Source organism: Aedes aegypti, chromosome 2, assembly GCF_002204515.2.
Source record: "Aedes aegypti strain LVP_AGWG chromosome 2, AaegL5.0 Primary Assembly, whole genome shotgun sequence".
NCBI lineage: Eukaryota > Metazoa > Arthropoda > Insecta > Diptera > Culicidae > Aedes > Aedes aegypti.
Genome location: NC_035108.1, coordinates 55,845,828 through 55,872,330, shown reverse-complemented (window position 1 = coordinate 55,872,330; position 26,503 = coordinate 55,845,828). Strand labels below are relative to the sequence as shown.

General features: G+C 36.8%; 1 protein-coding gene across 7 annotated transcripts in view; it reads left to right on the top strand.

Annotated features, from left to right (window-relative positions):
- LOC5566289 (ribosomal protein S6 kinase beta-2) overlaps positions 1-26,503 on the top strand; it is a 162,422-nt gene that overhangs the window by 3,340 nt on the left and 132,579 nt on the right. For all 7 annotated transcript variants that reach the window (XM_021840875.1, XM_021840873.1, XM_021840869.1 and 4 more), the window contains exon 2: positions 2,373-2,833. In XM_021840875.1, coding sequence (XP_021696567.1) covers positions 2,753-2,833 — 81 coding nt within the window. In that variant the 5' untranslated portion in view covers positions 2,373-2,752. The remainder of the gene's footprint in view (positions 1-2,372; positions 2,834-26,503) is intronic.

The window sequence follows — 26,503 nt, the reverse complement described above, 5'->3', positions numbered from 1 at the left end:
AACGATGTGAAAGTAGGCCTTTGCCAAAACGACCAATCAGAAGTGGTCTTTTTTGACAGGCAATTGGTTTCGTTCTTGTACTTTGACCTGACACGTCTTGTCTTAGCTGACAAGAAAAATAATCGCCTATCTCGATGCGTGGAAAATTTCTTCCCTGAAATGGTACAGAAAATCACATTTTTTTGATCGCAGTACGCAGTTGAGAAGAAATGTCATATCAAAGGGGGTTCTCTGGAGGAATGTTCTTGACTCATTCAGTCAAGGATTTTCTTTACTTTTCTTGAGTGAAACAGCATACTTAGGCTGTGAACCGTTTCACCTGTTCGTTTAACTTTTAGTTAAAATTAGACAGCTCGATAGTTATTTCCCCTCCGGTTAGAAATAACCCTGCTCTGGAGCATGGTTAAACTTGACAGTTCGAAAGTTATTTTCTGCTCCCGTGAGTTTGAGAATAACTACACTCTGAGAAGTAATCATGTTCAAGTCATTACCAAAAACATATAGCTTTTTTCCATAATGCTTTTCATATAGCTCTTATTTAGAAATTGTATAGATAGCGTTCATTATGAAAATCACATACCTTTTAAGCATAAAGACGATGGATATGGAATCCAATGGAAGTTGGTGTTATAGACAGAATCATATACATTTCATCCAAAATAAATATAGATAATAATTGGTTCTTTAATAAATCTGAAATAATGTTTAAATGGCATTTACTACATGATTATTTGAAAAAAAAATCTCAAAAATAAAAGTACGCTAGAGTAGTACATTTTAAAATTATTTATTTAACATAACGTATTAGAATCCACGTAAATGATTTCTTTTTTGACATGCTTTAAGAGGGACCAAGTACTTCCCCAGTCTTCAAATCTTTCATCATCCGGGTATTCAAATCCACTACCTAACCATCTCATAGTTACTACTGGAACCTGCAGCAAAGTAATTTTTGTTGTAGGATGGTCGGTACAAAAATCTGAAACAATGGAACTATGTTAACAAAATTTAAGCACAAAACTAACTGCCGAATAAAACATCTCACCTAGATATCGTCAAACATAACTTTAGAAAGTTCTCAGTTGTATAGAATCAGCAGCGAATTTCTTCAGCGAGCAAGGTAAATTCTCGCAAATAATGGTTTCACATTCTGAAATATGTAAATAAAACTATATAATTATTGAAAAGCTTATATGTACCAACTTACCGTTACAAATTTGCAAAAGCTCGTCGTTAAACCAAAATCTGCTACCAAATTGTATGCAGTGGCCGCCATCGTAGTACTAAATATAAACAGATTTTTTTCACAATATAAAATCATATAACATGTATCTGATTTTTCAATTACCGAATGGGTAAACGATATCCAATAAGTTATATGTGAAATTCAAACGGCTTCCATATGGTTATTATTTAAACCTCGTTGGACCTTCATATAGTCTTTATTGGGTGTTAATAAAACCTATCAAATATGAATTCTGATGCGTGTATATGATTTTCCAGATAAATATAATCGGATTAATTGGCTCAGTGTAACCATCTGTCAACTTTGTTCTGAAATAACTACTCGACTGTCAAAGCTCAAATGGGTCGAACTGGTGAAACGGTTCACAGCCTTAGCTTAAGTCAGCGGGCAGCACAAAACTAATTCTATGGCCGCATTTGGCCCGCGGGCCGTAGTTCGGTGAACACTGCTGTAGAACAAACCAAGCTTTTCGAATTCAGAAATTGGGATGGAAAAATGAAATAATATTGAAGGATTATTATAGGTTGTTACTAAATATAATCATACAATTATTTTTCGGGTGCATTACAGAATTACTTGGAGAATCTGTTAATCGTAAATACCAAAATTTCACTAGATATCGCAGATATAAATTTAACTGAAACGTTATTTTTTGCACTCGTTAGTTCACCAGAGACACCGTGTCATGATAATAAAACACTGCTCCTGAATGCGTGAGCGGGAGTGTATGCGTGTTCTGTTATGCTCTCTCTGTTTGCCGTGCACATTTTCTATCGCCATCACTCTCTCGCTTATTCAGTCATCTCGCACCGCGGCTTGTGAATGTGTTTGTGTAAGCACCGACCGACTGACAGACAGACCAGACAGAAGAACGTTTTTGACAACGCAAAAAGAAGAACGAAAACAGCGCTCTCCTCGTTCGCGACGACGACGAATTTCACCACAAACAAACCGCGCCATTATTGGGAAGAAGACGTGTGTGCTTTTTCGTCTCGGGATTCGCATTCAAGCTTATGTTGGAGGAAAATCGAGTGCTCAATAGAAGAAAAAAACTCAGGTTTTAGGCAAAGACCCATTTGCAGCAGGTGTGTTCATTAACGGCATTTATTTTGATACCAATCTGTAGGATTTTCGCGAGGAAAAAAAAGTGTTTCGTAGCTGTCAGTAAAACTTGTTTTCATCGGCTGGTGGAAAACCCCGCATATAATCTGCGCTGCTGTGGATTCCCGGAAATTTTTCGTTGCAAGTGGCCAAGGCAAGAACCGCCGAAGGAATGTGAAATTGGAGAGTGCTTTAGGAAAAGTGATGTGCTAAGGTTTTCTGTTTTTGGTAAACTGCGAAAAAAGTCTTACAAACAAGTGAAACGAAATTGTTGAATCAAAACGGTGAAGTTATCGAAAAAGAAAAATCCATAAATTACGCCTGCAGGAATTACCCGGAGAGGCAGTGAATATAAGGAAGAGAAATAAACCCAGGAGAAAACAGTAAACATAAGGCGACACCAAAATGGCTGGTGTATTCGATTTGGAGCTGCACGAGGAGGATAACATCCGTGACTCAGACGATGATGTGATCGAGGTCGATGAGGTAAGTTATCCATCCATCCATCCATATCTACTCTTTCTTGCATCTATCTACCTTCCTTCCGAGCATATTCCCCAGTGTCCTCGGTATACAGAATACCAGGTATCTGTTTTTTCTTCTTTCGGATTAATCCAAGGCCACTGCAAAACAATGCAATGCCTTGGGTCATTTGGGGATGGCCTGGAGATTCGGGCACTAATCCGGGTAGAATGTTGTGCATATATGTAGGCATACCACACTGTGGTTGAGAAGAGGTACAGTCCCTCTAAAAATTAGTTTACCTGCCAAGCAAAATGCTGCGGATTATGTTTATGAGATGTTTTCTTTATCAAAGTTAAACTGAGCACTGTGGAGAATCCAAACAGTATGCAAATTTTTGGGTGCAAAGCAATGGACAGCATCTGGTTGATAGATTCAGCTTCAGCTTTAAACATCATCGTTTGTTGTAGGCTCTAAAGATGGTTGACATAAAAATGGGTTTTAATTAATTTATCATTATTTAGCTTATATAAAATATCTGAATAAATGGATGTTTGTTATTAGCTTGGAATGTTTGATTAAAGGCACATCCATTGCTTTGAACGCGTTGTTATATATTAAATTTATCCTTTGTAACACATTTTATGTTGAAGCGTTTTACGTTAGAGGGGAGTGGTTGAGGACCTACGTTACAATGTGTTTTACTAACACGGTGTTGTTGTCGACAGTCTCTTACTAACCACAGCTAACTTAGAAGTAAATTCAGAACCAGGTAAATCCAGTGTGCTCCTGTATACATAGGGAACATTTATAAGTTACGCCCTAATAATTGGTCAGTTTTAACCTATCACATTTAAATGAAATTGCACAACATTGGGTACGATTCACACAATGACTCTCCATGGTATTTTGTATGCAAAAACGACCAATGCGTACTTAATACTGTCCAGTACTGTATATTGTCGTTTTCGTTTTTAGGAACTGGGTCGGTGATCAACACATAAACAAACAAACGTCAAGCAAATTGTAGTTCGGTCGAACCTGAATCGGGTTGGGGTTGAAACTGTGATTCAGAACGGGTTGCGCCAGTTCCAACCTGGGTTCAAAAACGAATTCGATATATGACTCAACATTTTTCCATTGGTGGTCATTCCTCGGATATTTTGATTGTCAAAAAGAAGCAAAGTGGTCATTCATCTATAAGAGTCACGTGTATTCAAAATTATGAAGATTGAGCCGTCACACGTGTAGTTTTGCTGCAAAACTTAATGGTTCCATAATACGGGTTTTCCTGTGACATTCCGGTGCTCTAAAAGGGCCAAAATAACCATCCATTCATCTTTTTAACAAATTATATCCATACACTAAAAATAGTAAAGATTTGGACACCATTTATTTTGTTTTGGGGCAAAAATTCGAGTAATTTCATCGAATTGTCCACATTGGTCATCTTCTGGGACTCCAGGAAAATAATCTGCATAAACCATACTGGACCGAACTTTTCAGGGGATATGCTCCGGTAACTTGTTCTTAATTTTAGAGGATTTTTATGCCAAAATATACATCAAACTAATAGTGTCGATATGAATTACATTCTAAAAACTACCATGGAAACATACTTTTCGGATGTTCCGGGTTTCCGGAACCGGGTATAAATGCGGATATGATTTGATAATTTCTATTCATAGTCCACGTGAATACCTATTCAACCGTATATAAACGGTGAAGTAGGGGTCAGAGACCCTTTAAAGGGGCATTTTTCAGATGTAGCAGGTTCCCGGTGACCGCAGTGATCAAATCTGGATCTCCTGGAGGGTTTCTGAAACTACTTGTGCCTTTCATTTAAACTCAACATAACTGAAACTGGTCAACACACTGATATTTGCAAGCTGTTTAAATTTTCGATCCAAAGCCACAATTTGTAACTTTTTTTTTGTGGAAGATACCACCTCCAAAGTGTTGTTTCCGCAAAAATGAATCAATTGTCAATCCACAAATAATAATTGTCACAAAATTTCAAGTTACTGGGTTATTCCAATCAAAAGTTACATTGGTCCATACTAAGGTAAATTAAAATGAATAACCTTCTTTGATTCAGCATAATTAAAAATAGATTAATTTGCGCACCCTCAACAGTTTGGGATTGCTTATATCAATATTAGGACTCTGCATTTATCGATATTATCGGTTCAATTTTATTGATACGATATCCGATAACTCTCGACCCGATATTTCCCGATATCGATATTGTTTTTTGTCGTCCGATTACAAGTCCGATATTCGTAAGAACATTTGTTGATATTATTACATAAACGAAACTGATTCTATGGTATTTTAAATATTCGTGGGGTATGACATAGCATCACTACGAAATCTAATAGACTACATAATGCATTTTTTTTGTCAAATAAAGCCAAATCTGTCGGTTTGGCTTTGAAATATCTCTTTTTAAAATTATCGGATATCGATTCGATATAGATAATATCAAATATATCGCCGATACCGATATTGAATCAATATGATATCGCCGATACCGATAAATCCTCATCTTGCACAGCCCTAAACAATATAAAAAAAACATATCACGAGTTGGCTTAAGAATGGTTCTACGGATTTACATATTTCTTTAACTGTTGTATTCGTCCAGTAAAATCTTATAGAGCTGTTTTTTTTTTCATATCATTTCTCTGAACTTATCTAAGAATCATGCCACAACATTAGTGATGTACCCAAGTAACCACAAGCATTAAAGCATTGCATTAATTCAATAGAGAATCAACATTACTAACGCCTACTAGCCCTTTAGTCACAATTGTTAAGGCATGACGCATTACAGGGGCGTTATGAAAGCTTCAAATTAGGGCCCATTCCCAAATTTCATAACGCTGAAGTGGGTGGGTGGGTGATGTTGTTGCATGTTAATGCTTATACAAAATTTGATGAATACTTTTACAAAAAGCGATAAGAATGGGTGGGTGGGTGTCCAAAATTGATATTTTCGGCGTAATGAAATTGGTGAATCATATGTTTCATGACACGTTAATGGGCAAGTGCCTATAGTGGAGCCACACTTTAAGTTAAGCCTAGGTCATATTCATGTAAATGGAACCCCGAAGTACATAGCATTTCCCCACAACAAATTTATATTCAATAAACACTTAGCATTTCGAGTTACTCTCTGAAATTTCCTAGATGTTAGCGAAAACTTTCGAAACTTATATATTTTTGTTGTGGATTCTTTCATGTGCCCAACAGGTGTAAAAAATAATAATAAAATAACCATCTCGTCGACCAATAAGTGATCCAACTTCGACATCGCATCACAATGCTTCTTTCTTTTACTGTTATTATACCATGAAACTTTGGAAGCTTCTATGATACAGGAGATTAGGGCGTCTGTAATACGGATCACCAACACCATCAGCAATTCAGGTTCAAGTTCGGCTTCAAGGAAAAAAAAATAAACCAAAAGCACAAGGCAGAAATTAAGTATGAAAAAAATGTTTTGTTCATTTTTGCAAGCATGCCCAAAATACACAACACTCAAATGCTGTTATGATGAAGCATGTGCACTAATATTGCATTAGCAATGCCAATATTCATGCCAGCTCTTATTACATTAATTTAATTATAGTGGGGCCCTTTTCGACTTCAAATCTGCTTTATTAGGCACTAAAAGGTTTCAAACGCACGCAGCAATATAATGTTGAAGTGTAATAAAATTATGTTATACTGTTTTGATAACTGAACAACCTAATCTTTTTTTTCATAAATTTATTCAGAAAATTCAAACAGTTTTCTTAAATTGTGAACCTTAGAAATCATGCACAAAGTTTCACGTTTCAAGGGAAAATCATTAGCCTTACCTTATGTTTATGAAAGAATACGACCGTGCTACATGTTTGTAGAAAAGATGGTCGGCGTTAAGTAAGAGTGAACCAAGTACAAAATATCGGAAAATTGGATTATTCTTCCAGTAGATGCGAAATTACTTTTACTCCATTTCACTTTGATCAGATTTGGTGAGTGCTGTATACTCCGAGAGATATGCAACAAAATTACTTTGGATACCAATAAAAATCGATAAAAGTATGCAGTAAGAGTGGACCAAGTGCTTATTACCATAAAAGCGAAAATGATCAGCGCGCTGATGGTAGAAATTAAATACATTTCAAGTGATTTGTCAGATTTTTCGTCATCGAATGATTCTTCTCCTCATCCATCAATAGAAATTCATTAAGGTACCGCGGGGCAAGTGAGAATACGGGGTAAGTGGGGCGTTTCGTCATAGTTCAACTAGGAAAAGTTTTTCATGGGGGTATTCTTCTAGAAAGTTGAAGATAGACAAGGAATGTATTTAGTACTAAACATATTGTTATGTTTATTACCATGTGGTTCATGTAACAGTTGTCAGTTCAGCGCCATTTTCAACTTGCATGACAAATTGTGACACGTTCCACGTCTTGCATTGACTCGCAAAAAATAAATGTGTTTTAAATCGAATTTCCATCAGTATGCTATAATTTTGAGTATTATTACAAGCTGCTAACGATAAACCAGTATTTTGTTTTCATTTCATAAGAAATTTTCGATGGTCTATCTTACCCCAGAATATATTTGTACCTGGGGTAAGTGGGACCTATCAAAACAAAAACCAGAATCAAAACTTTTCGTACACGTTTCATACATTCTCTTAGAGAGTAGCACTAAAACATTCAAACAAATGATTTTTATCAAAAAAGATCAACCTCAAATTGCGTAATTGCATAGGAGGGAGAAGAAAAGTGTTATTATTCTTTATTTTTAATTTTTTTTTTTTATTTTTGAAATACGACTTCAAAATTGAACAAGCTCACAGCTGAAATTTGGAATGCATCATGAGAACAATTACTTTTCTATTTTATTTGAACTTTATTTGTTATTTCTAACAAATTAAGTAGTGATGGAAAACAATTCCACCCCATAAGGTGGTTTTCTGCCATGCATATAAATAATAACAAAACATATTTATAATTTCGTCAATTATTGATTGTTTATGTTCTACATTTTAATTAACAACTTATAAATGATATATTTTGAACATGTTTAATACCTCTTTACGCTTTTATTGAGGAATTAAAACTATTAAATAAAGGGTTTCTTCCTAAAACGTAATAAAAAACGTTTAGTAAATAAATACGTTGGTCCCTTATGTACATCAAATATGTACTTAAAATTAAAAATCTATGAATTATCAATCCTACTATTGTAATGGTTGACTTACTGATGTGGATTGACGCATGAAACTGGATGTGTCCCACTTGCCCCGCTTAGCGACCATTGGCTCATTTTAAAACTTTCTTCCAAGGTTTTCACAATTTCGAAATTATTCGATTAGTTTCATGCACACACCAGCAAATATGTTGCCCAAACGTGATTGTGTTGTTGGATTTGAAAAATATTGACATTTGAAAATTTGATTGAACAATTTGTTTGAACTATCGTTTTTTTCGTTCCCACTTGCTCCGCGGTACCTTAACATTACTTAATTTGATGCATTTGCAGGGCTGTTACAACAGGCGCGAATTTCGCGATTCTCGCGGATTTCGCGATTTTCGCGGATTTGTAGCGGATTTGGCCAGCCAAGCGCGAAAATCGCGGGTGGGTAAAATTCTGTCGCGAAAATCGCGGATTTCCCAAATCATGTGGCAAAAATTGCAGTTATATACAGTCGTGATTTCATAATTAGGAAATTTCTATTCAAAACAGAAAATCCAAGTCGTCTTCTCCTTGAGAGCAGTAAAGTTCATTTAGTAGTAGTCACTGATATAAAAAGTACTGTTAAGGGAAATATAAAAAGCAGTAACATTTTATTTGTAAATCATTTTCATTTTATTTGGTGTCATTTTTCTCGAGGGTAACTAGTCAATCAAGATAGTGCCTCCCTTAATTATTAATGACACTAATCTAAAATTCTATTCTATTGACGGCGATCTATAGGTTTTTGACTTTAAAATAAACTGGAAATAAAAAATGATACCGTTCAAATCCTGTGAGTTTGAAGGACATTTCTCTTCCGTTAAAAATCTTAGAAAATGGCGCTCAGTAAGACCACTCACCACATTTGGCTTGACTTTTAAATTTTTGAAATCAGAAATGTGTCAAATTTACTGATTATGATCCACCTATTCATTTCATCATTTGTAAAAAATCTTCTATAGACTCCCTTTTCCTTTGAGTCGCACGACCGATATAGCCATAACAAATAATATAAAAACAATCACGGTCGATACCTTCTCTAAAAATTGAATAATATTCATACAATAAGCGTTACAAGGGGGTGGGTGGGTGTCCAAAATGGCCAATTTCAGCGTTATGAAATAAATGAATGAGCCCCTGATATCAAGACTACTATTATTTTGAGCGATTTCACCTGGTGCCTAACTTTTCGATCAAAAAATCTTTGAAATTTACTTCATATGTTCCCGACATATTGAAGCAAGTAAAATGACGTGAATCTAAGTCACAAATGACGTAATTTTCCGTCACAATGGACTGAATATTATTCGAATCACAAAGATTTTCAGTCACATTGGACATAATTTTACAAGAATGACGTATTTTTAAGTTTTAATGCCATCAAATTTACGTTACGTACGTAATATTAGTTTTTATATGTGTGCAGTACTATGACGAATTTTGTGATAATGAAATTGAAGAGATATTTAGAGTTCGCTGTCAAAATTTCATGTGTTTTGCTCATAGGAAAACAAAGTTACAGCATGCCAAAGTTGAGAATTTTGTATGAAAATCAGCTTTTACTACTATTATTACGAGCACAACTGTATGTATATTACATTTTCAATACTTTTGTGTGAAATAGTAAGGTCCTCATAATTAAACTGAGTAGTTTACAAACCAATTTTTATAATTTGGAATTTCATTTGTTTTCATGTATAAATAAGGTCTTGTTAAAATTTTATCAAAATTTATTTATAGGTGGCTCAGATCTGACCTGTAGAGTTGGGCATTTTGTGTCAAGTGTCGAGAGAGTTCAAATGTATGCTCCAATGTACTGCCAATGACTAATGAATATTACTGAAAAAAAATTAACAATTTTCATAAAAACAGAAATTTGTTAAAAATATTTAAAAAATATTCTTAGCATATAGGGTGACTTACGTATTCTCGGCAGTCTAAGCCGATGCCGCACTTCTTTTGTAATTTTCTCGCACATCAGCTGACAAATTCCGTATTTGTCTGTTTACATTTATGCGTTGCTCAATCCTCTATCGATTTGCACCGACAGACTTGTCAAAATGCTCTTGGAAACGCTTCAACAACGCTCCGAACATCTCTTGTCAGTGTGACTATTGTCGGCAGTCTCATTCTCTTCGGCAACTTTCCCATAAGCGCTGCAGGCGAATCTGTTCAGCAGCTCCAATTCAGTCGCATTTTGAGGCGTGTTCATTTGAATTGATGACAGCTCTGGCGATATTGTTTGTTTAGTCTCGGAAATCTCGTCAGCGGGAAGCGGGCAGAACAAAGAATCATCTTAATTTTTTCTTTGATGTGTTTTGATCATAAAATACTGTGTATTTGGAGTTTGAAATTTGGTTGCCGATAATAGTCAAATGGTGCTGAAGCCGTAAGTCTCCCTATTTTTTTAAATAATATGATGGTGTTTGCCTATCCATGTAAGTATAGTTGCAAACTGGGCACTACCATTTATTAAATTGCACAATTTTTCATAAAAAATATATTGATATGTTGTAGGGGGCCCAGATAGCTGTAGCGGTAAACGCGCAGCTATTCAGCAAGACCAAGCTGAGGGTCGTGGGTTCGAATCCCACCGGTCGAGGATTTTTTCGGGTTGGAAATTTTCTAGACTTCCCAGGGCATAGAGTATATTCGTACCTGCCACACGATATACGCATGCAAAAATGGTCATTGGCATAGTAAGTTCTCAGTTAATAACTGTGGAAGTGCTCATAAGAACACTAAGCTGAGAAGCAGGCTCTGTCCCAGTGGGGCCGTAACGCCAGAAAGAAGAAGAATATGTTGATGACAAATAAATTTCGTGTGATATTGTTGAATACGATTTTCTCCATGAAAAACTCGAATTATTGGATTTTTCCGTTTTTTGTCTTTTTTCCTGCCTAGTGACGCAACTGGGGTAAATTAAATATATTTCATAGTTTAACTCTACCCTTAGTGTTGAAAGAAATCCGTATACCAACTTGTTTTCCTCAATTGTAGATACTTTAAGATAAGGCGAAAATAATCACTTAACGATCAACGCTCCGTCATCGTAATCATCGTCATCATTGAAGCTTCAGAAGCAGTTTTTCTTTCCATTCCTAAAAAATATTCGATGAAAATGTGTTCACTATGTTTCGGTTGGATAATAGAATACAGTAAACACATTTTCCTGTAAATTTTATTGATTTTGAACGAAAAAACTGCTCTTAAAAATTTCGAATTCAATGACGGATCCTGCCCCCTTAATACCATAAAGAACTAGTTTTTGATCAAGCACGTTTACGAATTTTTATAATGAATTGTAAATATGCCAATGAAACAGATTTTTTTAGGCGCGGATTGGAGTTCCTAGGCGCGGATCAAATTTCTGAAGTCGCGATTTTCGCGGATACAATTTTAAGATTTTTGTAACAGCCCTGCATTTGGAGTTGATTTTCGATCATTTACCATATTTGGATGGGTGGTCAGAAATTGCAACAATTTCTGTGCAGACTGAGTGGACCAAGTGTCAAAACCCAATGAACTGATTGATTATTGTTTTTTTTTTGTGTCAATTTAATAGTCCGTCCGATAGAAGTTTTTGGTAGTTCTATGGTGTCTGTATGAAATGTTCTAGAATCCGTTTATTGTACCAGTATATTATGGCCGTTACTCAAGATGTTCACCTGGTCCACTCTGACTGAATACATATTTGAATATTTCTGGTCTTCAATGCCCTGGCTCTACAAAGCATTAATTTTCAAGCTATCGTAATGCTACTGATTTTGAGATTGAAGATATCAATTATTGGAAAATCTATGATTCTGTTGTCGATAAATGTTGATAATGTGTTTATCTTAGAGATATGCACCCAGTTTGAACATGGAAGCATTAAATGATTGTTATTTTCCTAGAAATTGTTCAGTCAGAGTGAACCAAATCACCAAACGGTGATCAGTCAGACTGGACCAAGTGCACATAATCCTCCAAAAAATCGGTCTATTAACGGTTAGGATTATGTTTTTTCATGATTATCACTTCACATTATATTGTTTGGAAGTAACGCAAAGGTGTGTGGAAATATTGAACTAAAATTTAGACGAGTTAAAAAATTACAAAGTGTTAGACTTTAAGCCCATTTTTCTCAAAATATGAAAAATGTCACTTGGTCCACTCTGACTTAATGCCGACCAGATGATCAATAGTTCAACTAGTTATTTGTGCAAATTCTTGTGGAATCATGGGTAGGACAATCCTTTGACTGTCCTATTCAATTATTTTCATATGTAGGGCATGTCCTACCCACTTCCCGCGCCACTGTTTTGTGTGATTGTCATTTTGATAATTTCAAAAATGCAAAAACATGTTTGGGTCAGATCTGGGGCGACCCCAGATCTTGGTTGTTATTAGATAATGTAGTGATATTTACTAACACGCAGAAAGTTCTTAAAAAAGGCATGGCAAAGCCTAAAAAAAAAACCCTATGCACGCGGTGAGCGATCATTGTCATATTGAATGCAAGGAATAGCAAGTTTAGCAAAAAAAAACTCCTGAAAAAAAAAGCTGAAAAGCTATAATCGAACAACTCATCAAAAAGCGAATCCTGCCCATTTTCGCCTTTTGTTGATAACCTCTCAAGCGTTGTGATGCTCACCGAGACTATACCCGGCCAAACCGCTTCACAGACCGGCACCTTGCATCAACACATCGTTACTACCGGTGAATTTTGTGTAATTATTTTCCAACTCATTGACCACTTCGGTCAGCTGTGAGAGTCAGAGCTATTCTCAATCAAAGCACGTGGCGACAGTATGGACGCGTCCAGGAGTGCTGATGCTTAAGTACCATTTCATCATTGAATCGCCGTTTGTAATCTATCAATTCTTTATTATACCCGTGACAAAGAGCGCTTCCACGCGAATCATTCTCAAATGTAAAAATACGAGTGCCTCACTAATAGCTTCTGGACGGGAGCATACCGTGCTACACCGCAAATCCAATAAATCATGGGAAGATCCCACTCGAGTCGCCGCCCGTCGAGACAGAGTAATGACTAATATGATTGCATTTTCTTACAAGTCCCTCGTCGTCGTGGCGCTGTAACGTCGCGGAGACTGCTTTTCATATTTTTCACATCCAAATATAATGACAGACAGAGTCTTCGGAGTCAGCTGTCGCCCCCGCCCGACTAGGTTGAATCACCACCGGGTTTTCGTCTATGCGCTGTTGGCACAAAAAAAGGAAAATTTGGTAATGGCACACCAGACGAAGCAAACACGACCCCCCGAACTGGCTAGACGTTGTTGAGAGATGATTCAAGAGAAAAATGCAATATTCGGAAATTACTACTGTGTCATTTTCTTTGCTCAGCGCTCATTTTTGGGGATGAAATGGTAACTGACAGAGTTAGTATGTTTTTCAATTCAATCGCCAGAATCGATTGTCAGTTCTTGTAGGACTACAGATTATTCGTTCATGGACGGTACAGGAACTTTGCTAGAGGAGCTTGATTATCAGGCACATTGACCTGCTTTAAGGTGAAACTCGCGATTTCAAAGGCACTAATCTGCTGAAGTAATAAATGTCGATCTTCTCATTTTAAACTTTCTACTAGTGCACAAAGCTAAAATATAAAATGCACTGTAGTTTGATGCTTGTTTCGCGAGAATTGTGCCTTCAAAGTTTTGGTACATCATTGAATTTTGATTCCAGGTTGTTTCACCTTAAGAGGAATCCAACAATCGTTTGATCCGTTGTATAGTTAATTCGCTTTTTATTTACAAAGAAGAAAAATAGGATATCAATCAGTACTGCAGTGAAGAGTAATTGCCTTTATTTTAAAGTATGCCTGAACTCTAACAAATATATTTCGCAACGAACTTTAAATACACGTCTACTCTATGAAGTCATTCTTGGGCAGCCTTGCAAGCGGTTCCTGCGAATTTCACAACAGCAAAAGACAACCTCGTTCGTTGAACTGATTCGGTCATTGTACCACATTGCCTTCGTTTCGCACACCTGTAATCATTTTCCAATGAGGGCAATGATCCCCATTCTCCTTCCCTGTTCTAAGTAACCATTCTACCTACTACCAATGCGTGTTGGCTGCAGAACGTCCTGAACAAACACGTACATATCGAATGATTGGCCGACTATATTACGAAGGAGCGAAAGAAGGCAACAGCACACGATGATGCCAATTCAACGACCGGGCGAAACATTCGTATCGAAAGTAAGAGCATTCATCATCGCCGCACCATTACCATCATCGTCGACAGCAAGTAGAAGGCATATAAATTCGCAACAAGAACAACAACGCCACATGCCGGTGACTGAACTGAATGGACTTAAACCTAAAACGGCAAGCAAACGAACCAACCGAACCAAGGCACTGACCGGCGATCGGTCTGAATGGAGCAGATGATGATGATGCGGAGCAGGATGTATTAAATACCAAAAGCCGGGCTCAAGAACCAGTCAACTGAGAAACAACAGAACTCACCCTGACTCAGAGCTGTTGGCCGGTACCAACCACTCAACCAGTCGCAAAAGGTGTATGATATGGCGAAATGTGCGTGCATGTAGGGTGTCCCAGAAAGTATGGGGAAGATTATTTACTGCCATTTCAAAACTTTTGCTGGAAAAAAATCGTTTTATCACTCATTTAATTCTTACTTTCACTAAGAGTAGATTTTTTTTGCGATTTATTTTACAATAAATGTATAAAAGGCGTAACATTTCTTAGAAGCTTTTTATCCAGTTTTGCACAAACCGTTACTTGCTTACTTTATTGTACGAAATTGGTGCTATATCAGAAGATACTCTGAAATTATTAGGTTTGTTGTTTAGTATCAAATTTAGCAATATCGAAAGAGGCCTCAAATACCGAACACAATTTTAAAATGTTTTGAGGTCAATATATAATTATCTTATTGGATGATTTCACCTAAAGAATAGTAATTTTTTGACAATTCATAGCATTTTGAACATTTACATGGTTGATTTGAGATTGATTTAGCCTACACATGGGGTAAGACACTCATTAATATTAGTATTAATATCCGTTAAGGGGACACGGGAGACCGTGTTATTTTCCCTATCTTTCGTCTCACTCTAACAATAATCATCAAAACTTTGTGGAAGCAAATCTCGAGTTTTAGTGAACCGATGAAGCTGAAAATTTATCGGGTTGTGCACTACATATATAGAATCATAGTGATACATTTTCGCATCGATATATGGAGTGGTTCTTGGGATTTGCTTCTTGAAATGGATAGGGTGATTATGATGACGTCCCGTGCGGCCTTAATACGGATTAATATTTATTATTTTTATGATATCATCAAGATTGCTACGATTTTCCTAAAGACATCTGACAGAAGTACCTTGAATTCAAGTTAATGTAGTGGGCTTATAAACAAGCGGCTAGGGATCGTGGCTTTTATGTCTTGCGGATCTGACGTACCACAGGAGACAAAATCCATCGGAATCGAGTTGCGGAATGGCCCGTAAATCGTAGAAAGATGTGAGGAATGGATAACAATGGAGCTTCACAGAATGTGATAGGAACTTTAGTTGGAGTAAAATCCTACAACAAAAATAAACAAGTAGAATTTTTCCTTCTATTATGTAAAACAAAATATCAAAACACAATGTAGTACAGAATATATGAAATTTATTTACTCCATAAGGTCGTACTACAACAAATATCTGCTTTTCAAAATTGCACATCCAGCGGCAGTCATGTTGAACTATTTCCAGGCAATGGGGGAGTGAAAGTAGTTGACAAAACCAATCTTTTGGTCTTTCTCGGAACCAATGTCGCGTCCGCACTATGCACTACAGTTGAAAGATGCAGCCCGTACATAACTTCGAGTAACTGCACTCTACGTAGGGTGAGATATCGAGATGTAGAACATCGAGATTTGAAGAGCAGTGCTGGAAAGTGGCGAACATATCTGCTGAACCGGAACAAAAACAAAACAAAATGCTCGCGAGCGTCGAGAGTGCTGATTTACTCGCATCTGTCGTGTTCGTGAATAAACGAAGCTGAAGAGATTCGTGAACGTGTTCGGAGATGGTCAGAAAAAACTGTTTACCCTCCGAAATTTCTGGTTTTAAGGGTCTTTTGACTACAAACTGGTGTTTACTGTCGATTTGATGGATATACACTTGATTTGTCTGTCAAAACAATGATGAAACACATCTTGTTCGATTACTCGCGAGTGTTCGCGAACTTTTTGCCATTTATTTTAGTATGTCCTCCTGAGCAGCCAGGTGCGAACTTACTCACACCAGCCTGTTCACGAGACTGTCATGTTTTGTTTTTCATTGGTTTACACTCGAAAGGAGTCGGTTAAGATCAAATGAATCGTAGAAATATACTAAAGAGCACTCACCAAATACAATTCTGCCGTTGAAATTGCTTTGCGAATTATTCCATGAGCGATGTTTTGCATTATATGTAGTGGTCAATGAAAAAAATGTTGACTTACCCAGGTAACCAATAAGCCGTATATTGGGCCAAAATGTTGATTTACGGCTGATATAATGCCAATAAGCCGTTAAATAGCACTATATTAGCCGTATATTGCTGAAAGGGCCCGATATACGGCTTATGGTTACCTGGGTATTGCGAACCAATTTCTGCAAGTTAGTTTGAAGCAAATTTAGTGATGCGAACATCTCCACCACTAATGGAGAGTATTAGTTTTATAAAGGGGCCCAGATAGCCGTAGCGGTAAACGCGCAGCTATTCAGCAAGACCATGCTGAGGGTCGTGGGGTCGAATCCCGCTGGTCGAGGATCTTTTCGTGATGGAAATTTTCTCGATTCCCAGGGCATAGAGTATCTTCGTACCTGCCACACGATATACACATGCAAAAATGGTCAATCGGCAAAGAAAGCTCTCAGTTAATAACTGTGGAAGTGCTCATAAGAACACTAATCTGAGAAGCAGGCTCTGTCCCAGTGGGGACGTAACGCCAGAAAGAAGAAGAAGAAGTTTTATAAAATATTTGACCAAACTTTTCAAAATCTCTAAAAATTGATTTCAAGACATTTTTTGTTAAATGTTCAATCTAAACTATATGCACAATTTTATATTTCATAACCTGAAATCTTCATTCGATAGCACTATTTATGATGAGTATTTTCGTGATGAAGGATTGAAAAATATTGTCAAGGGGTTGAGAAATAGCGGTTTGAGTAAACGGAGAAAAATACCTTTTTTTCGATTCAACTATTCATCAAGCTTTTACCGTAAAGACGCATAATTAGTTTTAAATTTGAAACATTATATTCTCTAATAAATAACTGTTGATGTATATGAACTGAAACGATGAAAAATCTTACACTTTTAAAAGTAATGAAAATTACTGTGGACGTAATTCACGCTAAGGCTGAATGACGCATAATGTAAGTGATGGAACGACACAAAAACGTGTTCTTAAAAATGTATTGAACAAAAAATGTAATTTTACATTACAAAGGACACGAAAACGATGGCACTGTGATCGACATTCTCCAAATCAGACACTAACGTATTTGAAATTTAACACAAATTTTCGTCATTTGATTCGCTTCTTTTATGTGCATCCAAAAGATGTAAAATCACATGATTTTTTGGGAGTGTGTACTATAATAAATCTTCGAGCTGTTTACTAGATTACCTATAACTAAATTAAAACTGAATTTAATATTATATCATTCATTCCACTACGCGTATTTCGACCTCAAGGCCATCTTCAGTGTCGTGTACTAGTACAGTCGAGCCCCTCTGTTTCTGGGACACCCTATACGAAGACGAAGGAGAGTTCCTTGACACCTGCCTTGCATTGGTTTGTTGCTTACGGCCGGCCGCTGACCGCGAGGGCGATGAACGAAACAATAACAAACCAGAAGAATCGTTACGCCGGAATGAACTCGGATGCTCTTCTCTTCCATAGATCGGCAACATTCATTCTTGAGGTGCTTGCTTGCTTGCAGTACACGCAGGAAGGTGTCGAATCGAACCGAACCGCATACGAGCCCCCTTCTTTCATCACGTCGAAAATAGACACACATATCGTGTGTAATGATATCACACACGATACCGGAGCAATCTCGTTCCCTTCCGACTTTCCCCGGATAGCCCGCTCGGTTTCTGTTTCGCCTCAATTTCATATTTTCTGACCGCAACTGACTTTATCCGTCCTTCGCCGAGGAGCGGTTGTAACTGCCATACAATACCATAATTCCGTGCCTTCTGACTGTGGGAGATGTAGTTAGCTAGCTACTCCAGAAAACAGGAGGGGTGTTTGGCCACGCGGTCATTGACTTTTGGGATGTGGATGGAGATACGTCATCCACCATGCAGTCGATACGCTAGAGTGTGGCGAGTCGATCCTGCCGTCTGTATGGACGATCTTGTTGATTGCAGTTGATATTCAATTCAATAGAATATATTTTTGATTGGAATACAAGTAAGAAGAATGCAATTATTTATTTTATTATATCAGCTATGGATATAAACATATGCATGTGTACATCAAACAGTGTAAAACTTTCAAGGTAAACGAATATAAGCTAAATTTGGAATTAAGTTTCTGTAGAAGTGAGAGAATTAGCTAAATTTGATGAAACTCAATTAAAAATACAAAATCTCGTAAGAAAATATGTGATTTTGAGCTGTAAAAATCAATGTATAATAAAGCTCAGAGGCTGAAGATTTCGAATTTGGATTAAAGTTGGAAACGCTAGCTTTCAATCCAAAAAGCTTACCACAGTGACAAGTTCAAAATAAGAAAAAAAAAATGGGTCAATGCAATTTCCCCTATGTTTATTCAACTCAAATAACATGAATTTGTTAGTTTGTTTATAATATTCCAGAATTCGAATTGTATGTAATCGGTACTATTATGATTAGGGTTTCATTTGCCATATTACTTCTAAATTTTGAAGCAGTTAGAAAGAAATAGAGAAATCGAAATGAATTTCTGAATTAATATTTGTTCAATGAATATAATACTTATTTAAAATGGTAAATTTACATCACGCACAATAAACTATAAACAGTGCAAAAGAAAGTAAGAGAGGTAGTCAAGAACCACTCGAAGGTGAATTAAAATTGAAATATATACTACACTTCAAATGAAACAATGTATGCTTCTCACTTGTTTCATGAATATTTTCACTGTTTCAATCTGAATTTTTTTTCAAATAATCTTGTATATCATGTGTCAATACTTAGAGTGAGTTGAAAATAAGTCGAAAGTTAGGAGAGAGTACGCTGAAAATAAGTTGAAAACATGTTTTAGCTTTTCAGCTGATCAAACATCATATAAGGTACCGCGGGGCAAGTGAGAACACGGGGTAAGTGGGGCGTTTCGTCATAGCTCAACTAGGAAAAGTTTTTCATGGGGGTATTCTTCTAGAAAGTTGAAGATACAATGACAAGGAATGTATTTAGTACTAAACATATTGTTATTTTTATTACCATGTGGTTCATGTAACAGTTGTCAGTTCAGCGCCATTTTCAACTTGCATGACAAATTGTGACACGTTTCACGTCTTGCATTGACTCGCAAAAAATAAATGTGTTTTAAATCGAATTTCCATCAGTATGCTATAATTTTGAGTATTATTACAAGCTGCTAACGATAAACCAGTATTTTGATTTCATCTCATATGAAATTTTCGATGGTCTATCTTACCCCAGAATATATTTGTACCTGGGGTAAGTGGGACCTATCAAAACAAAAACCAGAATCAAAACTTTTCGTACACGTTTCATACATTCTCCTAGAGAGTAGCACTAAAACATTCAAACAAATGATTTTTATCAAAAAAGATCAACCTCAAATTACGTAATTGCATAGGAGGGAGAAGAAAAGTGTTATTATTCTTTATTTTTAAATTTATTTTTTATTTTTGAAATACGACTTCAAAATTGAACAAACACACAGCTGAAATTTGAAATGCATCATGAGAACGATTACTTTTCTATTTTATTTGAACTTCATTTGTTATTTCTACCAAATTAAGTAGAGATGGAAAACAATTCCACCCCATAAGGTGGTTTTCTGCCATGCATATAAATAATAACAAAACATATTTATAATTTCGTCAATTATTGATTGTTTATGTTCTACATTTTAATTAACAACTTATAAATGATATATTTTGAACATGTTTAATACCTCTTTACGCTTTTATTGAGGAATTTTCAGTTAATATTAAATGTGAGGTGACATACTATTAAATAAATGGTTTCTTCCTAAAACGTAACGTATTTTATGGTTGATCCCTTATGTACATCAAATATGTACTTAAAATAAAAAATCTATGAATTATCAATCCTATTATTGTAATGGTTGACTTACTGATGTGGATTGACGCATGAAACTGGATGTGTCCCACTTGCCCCGCTTAGCGTGGCAAGTGGGACCATTGGCTCATTCTAAAACTTTCTTCCAAGGTTTTCACAATTTCGAAATTATTCGATTAGTTTGATGCACACACCAGCAAATATGTTGCCAAAACGTGATTGTGTTGTTGGATTTGAAAAATATTGACATTTGAAAATTTGATTGAACAATTTGTTTGAACTATCGTTTTTTTCGTTCCCACTTGCCCCGCGGTACCTTAATTGTGTTTTTTCTGCTGTAAAAGTCGGTGCGATACCCAACGCCTCCCGCAACAAATTCATAGAATATTTATACTATTTGTTTCTGTTGTTTAAGCCACTAACAGAAGAAGTGCATTGCACTTACCGGTATTAAAATCGGTCGTAAAAGTATGAAATATCCATCGTACTAAATATGAAATATCCAAAACAGCAAAAAAAACTTTTTAGTGCTTTTTTGCACCAACAATCACCAGAACACTAGGCAAATAGAGAAATCAAAATGTATTACTGAATTAATACTTCGTTTTATAATACTGATTTAAAATGTTGGTTAATTTACATCCCAAGTGTTAAAGATTCTAATAAACCATGATCGTTTGATTTATTGTACTTCTCTCAAACAATTTAAACAAGGACGCATAATTCATCAAGGCGTCAATCTGTCGGACACATTTGTCGCGTTCTTTGTTGTAATATTGCAACGTTCGACGACAGATAGGACCATTCTCCCCATCCGGTTTACTTGCTGTAAAAGAAGCCTCAGCTCGAGTTAAAAGCATCCTTCTTGTGCATGATGCACAATGTTAAACGTTTACAAGAAAAGTCACTCTTGTAAATCGTAGCTTTAGCCGGCTAAAGTAACTCTCTGAAAGTATGTTTTGCAGAGCTAAGCTATTCGCCGGGCAGCTAGTAAGTAGACGCCATTTAGTATAGCAAGTAATTTGCTCAGGCGCTGTCTGTCTCGTTGAATATTGTCGATAAGGGTTGGAGGGATGGGATAGTGTTGCAAGGTGGCGCCTCTTCCTGAAGCGTATTTCCGCATCCGTAGCCCCGACATCGATTTCAAATAGATAAAACTTATGTTTCGCAAAATCGTAAAACAATTTGAAAAAAAATTAAAAATACCTACTCCTACATTATTTTAATCTAAAAGTTCACCCGAGATTGACTTTGATTTTTCTCTGCCTTTGCTTCATTAGACTAAAGAAGTCGATTCAACTTTGAAAAGAGACATTCTCAATAAAGCGTTGATCAGCGCCGTCGGGTCCGGATGTGGGTGGATACGTGAGCCCGCCAGACACTTGACGCCTCCCACGCGTATCGGCGAGGATAATTGACCGAGCGATGGTGACAAAAGTTCGCCCTTCTTCCATCACGTATTCAACCCACGCACTCCGGCCGCCGGTCGATGTTGGTTGGTCGTGGTTGGGCTCTTCGATGGTTATCGGGCTTTAGTGCTCTATTTTGCATGAACGACCTTTCTCTAGATTTTCTGACATTTAATATAGTCCCCGTGAGTGTTCTCGGGTAATCTGACGAGCAACAATGACGTCTAGTCTGCCGTGGTTGCCTTTGTTCCCGAACAGAGTTGGATATGAAACGATTTTTTTCAATCTAATTCATTTATCTGAGGCTCAATCGCGTTAAAGCATTACGGAGCCGAATTTTATGTTCTATACTTGTATGGAATTATGTAATTTCTTTAGTACCAAATTTAGTACGAGATGGAGCGAGGCTGATCGTGGCAACTCGAGTTTAGTGGACACAAATACATATTAAACAATCATCCAAATGAGAATCGAATGTAAAACTTTGTTATTTTTGATTCTATAACTACAACTCAACTCTATTACGTATTCAAACCCTCTGAGCAAAATCTCAATAAAAAGGTTCAGAAGAGTATATTTTTTGAGTATTGTATCATAATTCCGCCCTAACAACTTATCTTTTGAACAGACCATTGACATGGATGGAGATAATATCTTCTATGGTGATAGAGAGGCCAATTAGCTTGTCAGATGGATCGGGCCCGAGACATCCAGTTTACTGTCAATCGTTGTAGTTAATGTAAAGCATGGCCATAGTTTGCGACAACCACTTGTAGTCTTCCTCAGTGTCAGTTACTCGCATCCACTTGCACAGTTATTAACTGAGAGCCAAAGTCCATATTTAATTTTGCTGGAAATCATGCTGAAATTCTATTCAGATCTCTGTAAATTATCTTTGCTGCCCATATTCGTTTGACTGTCTCCTGTATAAAGCATATTCCATTGGACATGGGACAGTTATGCGAATAGCGACAGTATGTATCGCCAAGTTCACAATATTTAATTAGAAATTCCTTAAGGTTATTAAAAATCTATATATTACGAAGAAAATGCTTAGGATTCAACTGAAATTATATCATTTCCATTAGAAGCCTATAACATTTTACTAGAAATTCAGTACCCGCTGGATATTCTCATGCTTATACGAGAAATGCTCTGAATCCCTTAAGAAGCATTTTAAATTCGTTCGTTGAAACAGAAGAAATATACAATACTATACAAAATTTACAAGTATGTAAGAAAGTTTTCGAGTACTCTATAGTATTAATGAAAGTTAAAAACATATGTTTCTCCGCTTTAAGCCAATTGAAGCTACTTCCTGTGCTTTTCGCATAAGTGTCGTGTAACATTTTCTATGAGTTTTGTTATATAAATTGGACAATTATGTGAAGAGCGATATTGTAGCGAATCATATCTAAAGTCAATGTAAGAAAGAAAAGTAATAAATTACTTAAATACTGAGCTGAAAAAATATCATTGTTTTTTGTCAACAAATGTTTTTTTTTTTCAAATTTTATTTTTATGGCAATCTTGGATTTTATTTTGGAGAATTTGAAAACCGGGACACGAGAATTTTTAAAATTCTTCTAATAATTAAAATCAACTCTCTGGCTCGTAATATGGCCCAAGCTTCAATTGAAGCCGACAGATGATTAGCTAGACAACGGCACAAAATGTTCTGAAAAGGATCATTTGGAGCCCTATCGAAACCATTCACCGAGCGTCGCAGTGTTGTGAGAAACTCAAACTCTCATAACTCACGCTCGAGATTTGTTATGCGTGAGTTGTCATTCACGCAACTCAGCGGTCAAAAACATGGATGAGTTGCAGAGTATGGATACTGATCAGAAAATGCCGATCAAACCATTGAACAGTTCATGAATCATAGATTTATTTTTGGTTTCAAATTGGTAACAACTTCCATGCTTTCTGGTAATGCGGCCCTAAGCATCTCCATTGTGACCTATTGGTTCAAATAACAATCCCTTTGTCGCAAACATTGTACAGAAAATTAAACATATTCGCTTATGTTCCTTGATCAGAATGAGAGACTGTCAGTCAGGCTTGACAAAAACTCCTCTGAGGAGTAAAAACTGAACTCAAAATTTTCAACACAGATCCCTTAGCGATTTGAGTAAGAGTGCAAAAGGATTTTTTTTGGGTACTCTCTCTCTCTCTTTTGTTGCAATGTTCACCTTTACTCACGCTTCAAAAGAACTCTTGAGCGTCCCGTCCAAACAAAACAGTCCTCGGGGAGTTGTGTTTTGTGCTGCATCGTCCTCGCTGATTTTTCGTTGTATCTTTGCTTAGCATTTTTTTCGGTCCTTCGCAAAAAGGCAGAGGAAGCACGCTGCTGTATAGTATGTCGTCGAACCCTGATGATGTTGAGGAGTATTATCAAGCCTGCTGTCAGTGAATGTAACACGTGATGACACACATTGTTTTTCCTTCAACAGAGAATGATGTATGTTTTGTTTCTCTATCGTGTCTCATTCACTCAGGCAAATGGGCTATCGAAATACATCGGGTTGAAACCCATAGCTTTGCCAGATTTATTGCAAATTTACACTACAAGTCGTGTATAATACATAACCTACTTTAATTTAACAGAATTGTCGCGTAATTGGTCAAAATTCATGCTCGATTACGCGATGTATAGCGGCAATGTAGTAACATTTATAATTTCAAATGATTTGTTGAGTAAATATATGTCAAAACTGATGTTCTCTTTATGTGCATGATTTCACGCTGCATTTTACATGGATTTTTCTATCTGTGCATCATCAGTTGACAGCTCACTGTTACCCGTATGTAGTAGCTCATGCTCGAAAGGTTTTTTATTCATACCAAAATTGTAGAAAACTGGATTTTGGAACTGTGGATTTTGTTTTTGAGTAGATACTACAAGTACCACAAGTTGTAGATACTACAAGTATGTGCTACAAGCAGTGCTGTAAAATGTCAAAATTTTGAAAAATTTAAAATGCTTACAGCACCCTCTCATGCAAAATATCGCATCAGCAAGTTGTGCCAACCGATAGTAATTGGAAAAGGTCACCAGGAAAAACATTTTCCGATGACTTTTTCCACGGGGAAGGATGATATTAGCAATATTCAATTTTCAAAGGCACGTGATATTCGTGATATTTAGCAGCACTGGCTACAAGTAGTAGTAAGTTCACGTGCACATAAAGTGGGCTTCGTGGCCGTGCGGTTAGTGTTACCAAGCATTTAGCCGCATCGAGTCAAGGGGTGTGGGTTCGATTCCCGCTCCAGTCGAAAAACTTTTCGTTAGGAACGTATTTCGACTGTGCCACTGGGCGTTGCATGCTAGTCCGTTGTCTAGTGTGGTGCTTCCTTCAAAGGGCAAATCGTCCACTGGAAGCATTAACGTGTTTTTAAGTAGTAGTAAAGTTAAGCGCTTTTATGCATACCACCCATTGTATCGTATTTTTACCGTTTTCTCACACAAAGCAATTATTTCTTGTTAGTCTGGTATAATTATAGTAAACCTTTCGAACGTGAACAACAGCATACGGGTTTAGCGAGTTTTTTATGCGTTTATGATTGAATCAATTTCAACGGCTGGAGTGTGATGGAGTGATTTTGGATGAAAAACTCAAGGATGAGATTTGCGAAGCAGATTTCTAATAAGTTTGCTCTCGCGGAGAGCTCATTGATTGAGATTTGAGTGAAAGAGAACACTGATCAGAACCCCTTTACAAGTCATGACACGACATTTATTCTCTTCTGGGTGAAGAGTCATGAATTTTGAACCATCGCAAGATATCATTACATGATAATTTAGGAGTATCCTTCTAGGGTCCCTACCGGAAGCGATATCCGATGACCCGGGATGATCACAATAGTATCCAAACCAGGGGTCAAATTCTGTGAAATTTGACAGCATCTTTCTTGCTCTCTGTAACAAACCGCTGCACATCGTGAAAGTCTGTTTATCGTCGACCGCTACAGGTCTGATTATATCGGGGGATAACAGTACATGATAAAACCCACCTAAACACCCAAACCTGGGCACTATTGCTATAGGATGTTCGGGGATTGTTTATCATGGCAGAAAAGCAAAATACGTACTCCCAATAGTAAATAAGCGAGAAAAATGGGTTTTCGCTCTCTCTTTGGGGCTCTCCATTGTTGCTGCTGCTCATCAATCTTGTTACCACTTGCGAAACATTGCCGATCATGAACCAATGGACCGATGCACGAGTTCACTAATTTGACATTTGAGCGGTGCCGTATTCACTCGTTGCCATGGTCACATGAATAACACGGCACCACTCAAACGTCAAATAGTGAACTCGTGCATTGATCCATACAGATGCGATGTCTTTCATCGCTTGCTTTGATCGTGCTTCGAAATGAATCGAGAACGAATTTTGCAATGCCTGATCCAAACATAAACAGTCTCCTAAGTGAATTTTTATTGATTATTAAAGTTTTTAGTGAGGTTTCTTGCATTTTTTCCTAATTTCCATTATGTGAAATGCTAGGTACCCACACAAATATAAACCTAAATCAGGAAAAATTGCATGGATCAAAAATTTAACCCATTTTTATGTTTTTTTCCTTGTGAATTCAAACAGAATCGATAGAACGATGGCGAAGCTTGAGAATTTTGAAACGTTGATGTCGGCACCGGTAAAGGTTATGAGAACCAAACTCTGATAAAAAAAACTGTCAAATTTGTTATCACCATCAGCTCGAGTAAAGCGTACGATACCGGCTAGGTAAATGGGA